Consider the following 12,535-nt stretch of genomic DNA (forward strand, 5'->3'; position numbering starts at 1 on the left):
CTAGGAAATAATGGATCAATATTAACTCAATCTTAATGTTAAGCTAATTAAAAATTAACATTTCTAAACACTCAAGAAGGGCCGGAACAACAGTGTATATACCCAGCTGTTAAAAATTCATTCCTCCACCCACCCATCCCCCAAAAAATTTTAAAAAGAGCTAATCTGTAACTTAAAGCAGACCCACAACTTTTCAGGATAAGCACATACATGTAAATACACTAAAAGTTAAAAGCTTAATTATGTGGGGTAGGGAAGGAAAAAATGAAACAAGATGGGATCAGGAGGGAGACAAACCATAAGAGACTCTTAATCTCACAAAACAAACTGAGGGTTGCTAGGGGGTACGGGGTAGGGATAAAGTGGTTGGGCTATAGACACTGGGGAGGGTATGTGCTATGGTGAGTGCTGTGAAATGTGTAAGCTGACAATTCACAGACCTGTAACCCTGGGGCAAATAATACATCATATGCTATAAAAATAATTTTTAAAAAAGTTTAATTTATATGAAGAAAGAATTACAAATAAAATATTAATATTTATTTTTGGAATCTTAAAGTAATAGCATATAGTGAAATGCCAAGATTATATTTTAAAATGATAATACAAAATACACATCCATTGATGAGTTAAGAAATGCAATCTTAACAACTGGTGACCTAATACAGGAACAGAAGAAAGGAAAAAAAAATAGAAAGAAAAAAAGAAACAGTGAAAAGCAGGGTCAAACAGCTTTGAAAGGTCTAGTGTATGGACCAAAGGATGTAAAAGAAAAGATCAAAAGTATGGGCAAAACTAAGAACTCTTTCCTTTCCCTTTCCTTTTAATAGACTAAATTTTCTCCAGAACTGTAGAAGATTTAGCCTACAAAAATTTTCTGAGAGTTTTACATTCTGACTCAGGCTGAGGCTAAGCCGTATTAGCATTTAGTGTTATGTCAGGATATTCTGGTGAGCTGACTGGTTTCAGACAACTCTTAATTACCTACACATCTTTAAGATTTTTTTTTTTTTAAACTTATCAGACAGAGATTACAAGTAGGCTGAGAGGCAGGTAGAGGGTGGGTGGGGTGAGGGGGAGGGGAGCAGGCTCCCTGCCGAGCCGAGAGCCCAATGCAGGGCTCCATCCCGGGACCCTGGGACCATGACCCAAGCTAAAGGCCCAGGCTTTAACCCACTGAGCCACCCAGGCGCCCCTTACCTACACATCTTAACAGGCTACAGCTATTCAGAGGTTGGATCCGTGCAGTACTAACATCATCTGTAACTGACGTTATCTGTTACTGTAATGCACAGTGATATATAGATTATAGTAGTCTTGCAAATTAAATTTTGTGAAAATGATAATTAGAAAACGTTTTCCTAGTTTAATGAAATATCCCTAGATCCATTCCTTAACTTTTCCATTAAATTCTAGCTTTTTCCCAAATTCTCCATTATTACTCACTTTTCTCATTATTTCCCTTTCAAGCCATCCATATTTATTTTCCTTTTCTTATTCATTCATTCAGTCAGTCAGTCAGTCAGTCAGTCATACTTGTACACTAATATTTTAAGTGTTTTAGGTAGCAGGGCTGCCCAGATTACCAAGGTAATAAATCACATCATGTGTATGAGCATATAGTTCTACTTCTATCTTTGTCTAGACAAAGACAAAGAATTAAAATCTTGGAAGTCCAGATCAGTGATCAAAAAAAAAAAACTGATTAATTTTTATGACAGCACGCATATAAGGAAGGGAAGATTCAAGAAATATGAAGGAAGCATAAGACTTAGTGGAAGGGGTGGTATTATCAAGGTAGACTTGAGCTTTTTTAGCTTAGCTAACTGGTGGTAGGGGTATCGTTTACCAAGACAGGAAAACAGAAAGAGAGGCTGCTTTTATAAAGAATAAACATTACAGTTTGAGTTGTTTACAGAAAGACTATTCATATTAAGATGTATAATTTGCATTTAAAATATGAGGAGAAAACACAGGACACAGGAAAACAAAAAAATTTTAATTTAGGAATCCCTGGGATTAAAAAGACCTAAAGCTAACAAAGATAGCTTTTTTTTCCTCACAAAGAGAAGTTTGAATACAAAGACTAAAGATGAAACCCTGGGTGGAAAAGAAAGCTGTTGAAGGAAGCTATAAGAGAGGTCAGAGATCCAGGGAAAGAATGAGAGAGTAAGTCTCCCAAACGGCAAGACTGAAGACAGGTTTGATTGGCAGGAAAACATCAAAAGGATCAAGGAGCATCCTAGGAAGAATTTTAAAGCAGTTCTACAATATTGATGCCTACTCTGTTCTAGTTGTAAAGAATACTAAGAAAAGAGGCCTTACAATCTAATTGAGTTAACATTCAAATTAATATTTGAATACCAACCACACGTGAAGCAGTATGCGGTATTTGGTTAGTTAAAAGATAAATTTAGAAGACAATGAAGAAGAGGTGTATTTATGTTACAAATGCTTATATTCAAAGCAAAGAACATTAGTAAAGTGAGATTTTTATTTATATTATTCCCATTATTTATAAAAATCCTCATGAATGTCTTGTGTTCAAAGTTCTATTGGATAGCAATGTAACATTATGGCATATTGGAGAGAATTAGGAGATTAGGATTATTAAATGGTATGCATTAAGCCTTGAAGGTAAGTGATGGATAAAGTAATTAAAATGTTATTGTGTCTAGCACAGAACAGCACATATGGTAGGCAGGTGCTCAATGAATATTCATTAGTTATGCAGAATTCGTGGCCAATGAAAATCCTTACTAAAATATATCAAACAAGCAATCTGCTTTCCTAGCAAAAGCTGTGATTTCTTGGCAAGTAGAGATGAATCCTTATTTTAGGAACTCTTTCCATTGTTTTCTACCTAAGTCTCTTTTGAAAGTGCCTTAAAATGCACTGGTAAACAATATTCAACATTTCATATAACCTGTTCTATTCTTTAATAATTTAGATTGGAAAAGAATTACCAGCTGGACCCTAAAGATGACTCTTATAATGAAATTTAATACTTTCAATTATCACAAGGTACAAAAAGAAATAGACAGATACTGACCATAGTTTTGGAGTAGTTCCTCTTTGGTGGAAACAATCAGAGATCGATCTTTTGCGGATAAGACAATGGCAAGGCACACGTAATGCTGCTCAGAAGAATTTGCTCGGCGAACGACAGTAAGAAGTCTGACAGGGTGGTTATTTGGAGGAGAACTAAAATGTTCAATACAGAACCAGCTAGAGTAGCTTAAGCCAGATGGAGGAGGGAAGAATCTTTCACCTAAAATAAAAAGGAAAAAGTAACAATGAAAGAGTTTGTGTTGACTCCGATTTACATTTTAAAAAGAAGGCAATAAACACTAAATAAAATACGATCTAAAAAAAAAAAAAAAAAGGACTCATGAGCAAAGAAAGTTCGTATTTACCGGAACCAATGCCGCTGAGTACAGCCCCATCGGTAAGGCCTGTCGTGACAGCATTGTTTGTGGGAGCGTTATGAGGGGCCAGACTGGGCAGGAACAAGCAGCTATTAGAGAAAAGACAATGTACACATTAGAGATCAACTGTTTTCTTCTCCTGCCACTACGTACTTGCCACACTGTGATGCCACACTGCCATCACTTAAAGTTAACTAGAGCAAAGAGATCATGGAATAAACCTGCGTGCCTAAAACAGTCCTTCCCTTCTTATAATTATGTAAGAGTGCAGAAAGATATACTTTAACAATCTCCAGTGGCATCATTTTTATTTAAAAAATTTTTTTTTAAATCCAAGTATATGCCACATATGGTAAAATGCACCAATGTAGAACCTTGTTCAAGACATTGAACAACTTTGTCACTGCAGAGAAATTCCCTTGTTCCTCTTTCCAGTGTGTTGTTTTCCTCTGTGCTTATTAGTTTTCACTATTCCATAATGTTTTAATTCACCATTCAAAACAACACATGACAATGTTCTTAAAATACAATTTATGGTTTTAGATTGATGTATAAGAATCCCACAGACAACTAGTACTGACACAGGTCTATATAGTATTAGCATTTGTGTCTGTTTTGAGGCTGATGGATTTCAAAAATTCTTCTAGATTCTCTATAGATTTATTTTTGCTTCTGCTACTAAACCATTATCTGCCACTTGAATTTATGTACTCATTTGATGAGACAGTCACTGAGTATTTATAATGTATATGGTAGTAAGCTAGGTAATTTGGGGAAAAGGATGAGTAAACCCCAAACAATTTTTAATCTAATTTTAATTTGTATGTTATCTATAAATTTAGCTTACTAAATCAGAGGTGGCAAACATTTTCTGAGAGGGCCAAACCATAAATACTTCATGCTTTGTAGACCAGAGTCTCTGTCATGACTATTCAATTTTGCCATTCTAATAAGAAAGCAGCCATAGAAAATACATACACAACTGAATGTGGCTGTGTTAAAATAAAACTATTTGCCAAAAAACAAAACAGAATTTACAAAAAAAATTTAGACCATAGGTCTTAGATTCCGAACTCCTGTAACATTTCAACTTATTTAATTAATAACTTTAATTAAATCTAAAAGCCTTAAAATAACATGCTCAAAGAACTCCATCATTTGAGAATACATAGTATATCTTAACTAAGTATACTTAAAACCAATGATCTATTTGTCAAAGGTAAGTAGAAGCCATAAAATCATATAATAAGACTTGACTACCTTACAAATTCCTTACCCAAACCCTTCAAGGGATGTGTCAAATTCAACAAAAGCTGGAGTAACTGATGACCCATGAAGTCTGATGTCATGTGGGGTTGTCATGGAGACCAGACACTTCACCCTAGTAAGAGGTACAGTACTTCCTTCTGCAGATTTTACCAGGCTCTTGCTTATCCGATAATGGTTATCTTCATGTAAGCTGAAAACATTATCTGAACCCAGACCTTCCATTGATGTGATCATACTACCTGTGAAGTCAAAGAAAATCTCTTGGGAAAAGTATCATGTAGATTTCTAAAATAATGACTTTACAAAGCAGACCTATTTTTAAATACCACTCTTGAGTTTCAGTATACAATTTTATGTTTAAACACCAAAGCTATTTTCCAGTTTTAATGTACTTTATGTTCACTTTTAAACTTAAATAGTATGTGGTTTTTTGTTTTTTTTCGTTTTGTTTTGTTTTTTAACTTATAAGTAAAGTCATAAATACATTGCAGAAATGTTGGCTACTACAGAGTAAAAATAGTTAAGAATCACCACTAACCACTATCCAAGCCACAGTTACAATGTAATTTAATCATAAATTATAGATAATGATGTTTCTAAAAAGCCAGATTATACTTTTATTTCACAAAATTATTATCTATCTTTGAGAAGAAAGCAAAATATTCTAGGAGAATTACAATAGAAAGAAATAGGTCATCTTTACCATAAAAATAATCAGATAAATAGCAAAAACTTGCTTCTCTCCCATTTTTTCCTACTTTCAACTTTTCCCTTACCATTATTATAATTAAATATGTGATCACAAAAGTACCTGAATTAAAAAATTGCTATATGCATGTAAATGGTAACAATTTCAAGAAGAAAAAGACATTTTAAACAAACTGGTCTCCTTGTTCAGGAATATATTACAAATGATAAGAATGGAGAAAATATTCCCTTTCAACATAAAGAACATAAATATTATTTTCTCTCTTAAGTGTGTGAAGCATTCAGGCAACTATAGGAATATTTCGATCTTCTCTTAGATAAAGGAACTATTTTTGTTTCTACTCTTTGCAAAGGAAATCACAGTCCAATTCTAGAAATTATGTTAAGTCTAAAAAAAAAATAACAAAAGAATATATACATCTAGGGGAGGTACACTGACAGATATGAAAAACTGCAATACTTTGTTTTCCAGTAAAACTGTACTAGAACTCAAAAAATCTTAGTTTCCAAAACATGGTATTCACTAATCTCTGAGAATAATTCACAGGAGAAAAAAATTAAGACTGAAAGAACAAGTGGAGATTACTTAAACTCGGATTCTCGCCTGAAAGAACGAGGGGATGAACGAAACGATCACTACATCCTTTCGGGGCAGCTGTTCTGCTTTTCTAAGTTTCCTGCTTTGCTAGCAATGGTTACTTCAATTCATCAAAACCAATGTCGATCACTATGGCTCACAATTATACAAAATGAACTGAAAAGGAAAAAAAACTAACAAAACCAGAGAATTCACACTAGGAGGAGGTCCAGTGCCACCCAGCTCTCGCTGAGAGCGTGCTTGTCCACAGCTTGGACAGAACCCATTGCCTCTTGGGGGTCCCTGCCAGACTGGTAGGCAGTGACCGTGCCAGGTTATCATTCCAGCAGCCTGATGCAGAAACTTCTCCTCTTCGGGGCTCCTCTCAGCAATGCTACCACACACCTGTCTACCTGAGTGCCCTCTGCTGCTACTGGCAGGTCATTCTCAGTCTTCTCTGTACTAGCAGTTGCCCGCGTCCTGTGAGATGTCCACGTCCACATGAACCATCCACCTAACACCTCACTTCTAGCTCTAGGATCATCTTTCACCTCTACCTTACTCCAGAGCCACAATTTTGGCCTGGTCCTTTCCCTTGCATGTTTCACTGCTCCAATTTTGACTGCCATTATTCTACCTATCCCCATTCCTCAGTTCTCTCATTCCTTTTCTCTTACCATATTTGCTTTCTGGCCTAGCCACTATCTCCAGTCCAGTGACCTATCCCTTTTCTTCTGGTCTATCACTAGCAGCTTGGTTTCACTTCTTTTCCTAACCAGCCTATATGGCCCGGTGTAGCTCTTCAACTACTTTAAAGCAGTATTTTCAATCTGTCCTCCACGCTTGCAGCAGCTGTCCTACAAACCCAGAGCCTGTCAACAAGCTAACTAACTACTCTAGTTCAGGTGGCAAAGGCTACCTGAGGAAGGAAAAGAAATTATGAATCCTCTGATAAAGGATTGCCCCTTCCAAACGAAGTATTACTCTGCATGTAATCCTCATGTCCTCTGGATCCTGCTTCCATCAGTGATTCCTTTCTTACCCCATATGCCCCCTTCTTCAGTCAACCAACCAGATTTTATGTTTCCTCATTTAAATAAGAACAATCCCTTTCCTTTCTTTCTGAGTAAAATTTCTTAAAATGATATTCATCCCCCACCTGATTTCCATATACACAATAACCAAAAAAGGGAACTTCCAAGGTCAACTTACTTCTCATCTCTGGCTCATAACTCAGTGAACTTGGTTTGTGGACCCTATATTGTTTTAGCAGCTTTTTGTCCCAGGCACCACAATTTAATGGACTTGCCAAACGCAAAAATTCCCTGAAGAAGAGAAAAAGCAGTTATTCCTTGACTGGGAACATCATAGAATTCATAAACCAAACAAAGTATGGGGTCTCATGAACTGTAGCAGACTATTTAAAAATATGAAAGCAAACCAAACAGTTATTATAGAATAACATATAATGTTAATTTTACATTTCAATTACCTAGCAGTAAAAAGAGCACAGAATATTGTGAAGGGCTAAAAAATGAAATTTGGGGATCATGTTCTCTTAAAATATGATATACAAAAATATACTGAATTGTCTAGGAGTTACACAGATAGGAATCCTTCATATCTAGTCATTTATGTCATCATGTAAAAGGAATAAAAAAAAAACCCAAAACAAAAAAACTTCTGCATTTTCGACTCCCTATAGCAGAAAAAAGTTTTTTTAAGTTAGGTACCGTTTGCCAGTTTTTCATGTGGAATATAATATACAATTAATTTATAACCTTATAGCTATAGTTCAACAACAACTCTGGTACCTGTACTATCATGAAACATATTGTTCTGAAAATTCATTTACTCTGAAAACTGAGCAAGTGCAAATGGTTGGTCTGCATTGCTTACTGTTTACCTAAGTAGTGTAAGTTATTTAATGAAATACTAGTATTAAGGAGGAGATAATCTCTCTGTCTCATTCACTCTCACTACTTTGAAAGCAGCAGATTACCAAAAATGATCAGGGGAAAATCTCTATGCTGTTTGCAATATTTTAGGTTTTTTAATATATCCCTAAGATGATGGATAAAGTGAGCAGAACAGTCTCATTCATCTTGGTATTGTCAAGGCCTAGTACACACTGCCTAATACAATACTGTTTAATGTTTATCTCATGGTTTATTCTTAATGCACCATTATTTGGAGCCAGTTAAAAAATACAAATTATAAATAAAGGCGAACCGTTTTTAAGAAAGTTCTTAAAAGCTATATAAAAAAGGAATACTTCAGCAGAAAAGAAAATTATCTCATAAAGAGAGCTGCTTATATATGAAAGTGATGAGATGTACGAGTGTATTTTTATAAGGGGGGACAAGACGACTTATACATTAAATCTGTCTGGCAAGGTAATTTCAAGGAAAAAATGTCTTTTTAATATTTTATTTAAATAAATTAATATATATTTATAAGTTCATATATATTTATGTATTTATATATTTACATTTATGTATAAAATTTATGTATATATTTTATATATTTATGTATTAATAAATTTATGTATATTATTTTTGTGAATTATGTATTTATATATGTATATATTTACATATTTATGTGTTATAAATATATTTATATTTATGTATTATAAAAATAAGTTTATATTTAAATAAATACATATTTAAATTTAAGTAAATATATGCATATTTATTTATTAATTAAAGAGAGGGAGAGAGAGGGGAGTAAAAAGGGGCAGAGGAAGGGAGAAAATCTTAATTAAGTTCCATGCCCAGAATGGAGCCTGACACAGGGCTCTATCTCACAACCCTGAGACCAGAACCTAAACGGAAATCAGAGTCTGAAGAGTCTGATGTCACCCAGGTGCCTCTGAAGGAAAAAGCATTTTTTTTTTTTAAAGGTTTTATCCCTAGGTGGCTCAGTCAGTTAAGTGGCCACTCATGGTTTCAGCTCAGGTAATTATCTCAGGGTTCTGGGATCAAGCCCCACGTCAGGCTCTGCACTCAGTGGAGAGTCTGATGGAGATTCTAGACTTTCTCTGCCCCTCCCCCTGAACGTGCTCTCTCTCTCTCTCTCTCAATCTCAATCTCCCTCTAAAATAAATAAATAAGTCTTTTAATTAAAAAAAAAAAAAAAAGGATTTTAACCCTAAAACACAGAGGACTATTTATCTTGCATTACCAAGATTTAAATATCTACATTTCTTGAATAGTTAAAACTGTAGAAAGTATATTCATATAGAATACACTCAGCATTCAAAAGAAACTCCTGAAACATAACAATTTGGATGCACCTCCAAGGCATTATAGTAAGTGAAAAAAGTCAATCTCCAAAGGTCACATACTATATGATTTCTTTTATATAAATTTTCAAAGTGACAAAATTACAGAGATGGAGGAGATCTGTGGTTTCCAGGCATTAGGAATGGTAGGGGCCAGGGGAGCAGATGTGACAATAAAGCAGTAGCAGCACTAGGGAACTCTCTATGACATCGGATTGTGTGGTGGGCACACAAACCTATGCATGTGGGAAGAGGGGACCAGAGCATAGAAAGGATACAGTGTAGCAACATCAGTTTCCTAGTTTCCAGGTTGTATTAAAGCTACATAAGATGTAACCACTGGAACAAACTGGGTGAAAGGGACTCAGAACCTCTCTAATCTATTTTACAACTTTCTCTAAATCTGAATTTTAAAATAAGAACATATAAAAAGTATTTCTTATGAGTTCTTACCTTTAAAAGTTCTCAAATATGAAGTAGATGCAAGTCATATAAACACAACGTGATTTTATTTTTAAAGGAGAGTGCTGGATTCAAGTGGAAGGAATAACCCATGGACAGACATCCTCTAGACCTACCTAAGACCAACATGCCAAGCATTTTGACCATTTTTGTTACTTTGATTTTGCCCACAGATACCTGAATACAAGTCTATTAAGGAAGGAACTCCTGACTCTGAAGACGCTAGGAGCTGCCATTACTAACTGGGGCTCCTTCAAGTGCGGACAAGAGAACACACTGACCTCAGCACCATGGGCTCCAGCGCCTGGGAGGCGAGGCGCTCAAACATGCGCTGCAAGGGGGGGTGCAGCGAGTGCTCCTCGTCAGCCAGCGCCGCACTGCACCGCTGCAGCAGCCGGGCGTGCAGACCCGCTTCACACATGACCTGCTGGTTTCTCTCCGTGTGCACCAGGGATTGCAAAATAGTTGCCACAGCGAGCTGAAGGTCCAGGGCATGCTAAAGGTAAAGAAATCCACGCCACGAGGGCATTCTTAGTAAGAAAGCTGATCCTTCTTTCCCCAGGAAGCACACCTTTTAATAGGAGGTCTCTGTCTCTACACGGTTCAGATGGCCTTCAGAGGAGTTCAGAAGCTGACTGGGAGTGATATGGCAACTCCAGAACTGAGCTAGGCAAAGGCTTCCTATCGTCATTTTGCTGGAAGCCTACCCAGCCGGACTCCACTCTCTCCTCTTTTCTGTATTAAGTGACTATATAACCAACAGTATTTTGATTTTTGTAGAAAAGATGAATGCAAGGTCTTTTACATGACGGGTAAAGACCCAGTTTAAAGGAAAGCCTATCATTTACATATGTGACCCTTTAGGCCTTAGAGGCCATACACCATTTTAACAAATTAGTCACTAAAGCACCAATTCACCCAAACTCTTGAGTGCTGTAAGTCAGAACAGATAAATAGCTTTGAAATGGTATCTTCAGTCATTTTTCTTTCTGCACTATTTATTAATAATTTCCACTGCCGAGCAGGACTCATGAGGAGAATTACTTTAGCACCCGTCTTGGTTGCATTTGTGACAAATGAATTGTATTCCAAAAAAATACATATCTATCTCACAAAGAAAGTTAAGACCTAAATTTAAAAATCTCATTTTTTTCCTTTTCTACTTTAGTATGTGGTATGGAATGATTCCCTATCAGTCTGTCTTTCTTGGCTCAATCTCCTTGATTATACAGTCATATTCATGTCCTTTCACTTATGAAAGATGGAGAGGAGCTAACATGTCCAAGCTTACTTCTGGCTGTGTCACCGATCCAACAGAGGCCAGCAGGTCCAGCATAGCAAGCATGGCTCCAGGATGGATGATGACGGCATCAGAACTCTGGAGAGACGTTGTGGCCACATGTAGTTTCAGGTCAGCGACATTTTTAGGAGGGTAAACAGGGGGAGTTGAAACAGAATGATATGCATGCCTACAGAAAAGAAAGAAGGGTAATTTAGCATCAAATTCCAATCAAATTCTCTGTTCAATTTTTTCATCTTTTGTTACTTTTATCCACTGACAAGCAAAACCTTTGTAATTCAATGCTGGGTTACAAAACACTTACAAGCCTGGGATATAAAAGAGCAATATACTGTCAATTCCTAATGAGTCAGGTATAAACAATTTAACTAATTCTTCTAGGCTCTGATATGTCTTTACCATTTGTTACCTGGATTGTTTCATTTAAGAAGTTGCTAAGAGAGTAGATCCTAAAAGTTCTCATCACAAGGAAAGCATTTTTTTCTTTTATCTGTATGAGTATGAATTTTTTTAGAAGATTTTTTCAAAGATTGTATTTATTTGTCAAAGAGAGAGAGAGAGAGAGAGAGCGCACGCACAATCAGGGGAAGTGGGGGAGTGGCAGGCAGAGGGAGAAGCAGGCTCCTCACTGAGCAAGGAGCCTAAAGCAGGACTTGATCCCAGAACCCTGGGATCATGACCTGAGCTGAAGGCAGATGCTTAACTAACTGAGCTACACAGGCATACCATGAAAAAAAATTCTTTTTTGAGAGACAGCACATATGAAAGCAAATAAGGGGGGAGGGGCAAAGGGGGAGAGGGGGAGAAAAAGAGAGAGAGAAAATGAACGAATCTCAAGCAGACTCTGAGCTGAGCTGGTATGCAGGCCTGATCCCACAATCCTGACATCATGACCTGAGCTGAAATCAAGAGAGATGATTAACTGACTGAGCCGCCCAAGCACCCTAAGATGCTGAATGCTAGCTAAACTTATTGTGGTAATCATTTTACAACATATGTAAGACAATCATTATGCTGTATAATTTAACTTATACAATGCTATATGCCAATTATATCTCAGTAAAACTAGAAGGGAAAAAAATGACACGTGTACTAGAAGATGCAGCAAACAGGTAAAATTACAGTGATCCAAAACTTTAGGTACGGTAAAAGTTCTGATATTATGTGATAAGGATATAAATGAAATCAAATCCTCCCTAATAAGATTTTTTTCCTTTCTTTTCTTTCTTTCTTTTTTTAGAGGGTAGAGGATGGAAGGACAGAGGGAGAGAGAGAGAATCTCAAGCAGGTTCCATGCCCAGTGCGGGCCAGATGCAGGGCTCGATCCCACAACCCCAAGATCATGACCTGAGCCAAAATCAAGAGTCAGGAATTTAACCAACTGAGCCATCCAGGCGCCCCTCGATAAGATTTTCTTTTGAAATTACCTATGTGTTTGTAACCTTTCCTTATACCATGGGTAACATAATCAGGGACTAACAATATATAAGTGGCCTATTCTCTAACTG

At 36.4% G+C, this 12,535-nt stretch overlaps 1 protein-coding gene across 6 annotated transcripts in view; it reads right to left on the minus strand.

The window, feature by feature from the left end:
• WDFY3 (WD repeat and FYVE domain containing 3) overlaps positions 1-12,535 on the minus strand; it is a 245,098-nt gene that overhangs the window by 108,359 nt on the left and 124,204 nt on the right. For all 6 annotated transcript variants that reach the window (XM_032332768.1, XM_032332772.1, XM_032332773.1 and 3 more), the window contains 6 exons: positions 11,019-11,196; positions 10,009-10,223; positions 7,195-7,307; positions 4,705-4,936; positions 3,417-3,517; positions 3,053-3,271 (listed from right to left, as the gene is read on the minus strand). In XM_032332768.1, the coding sequence (XP_032188659.1) occupies positions 3,053-3,271; positions 3,417-3,517; positions 4,705-4,936; positions 7,195-7,307; positions 10,009-10,223; positions 11,019-11,196 (1,058 nt within the window). The remainder of the gene's footprint in view (positions 1-3,052; positions 3,272-3,416; positions 3,518-4,704; positions 4,937-7,194; positions 7,308-10,008; positions 10,224-11,018; positions 11,197-12,535) is intronic.

This window comes from Mustela erminea, chromosome 2 (assembly GCF_009829155.1).
Source record: "Mustela erminea isolate mMusErm1 chromosome 2, mMusErm1.Pri, whole genome shotgun sequence".
NCBI classification, from domain to species: domain Eukaryota; kingdom Metazoa; phylum Chordata; class Mammalia; order Carnivora; family Mustelidae; genus Mustela; species Mustela erminea.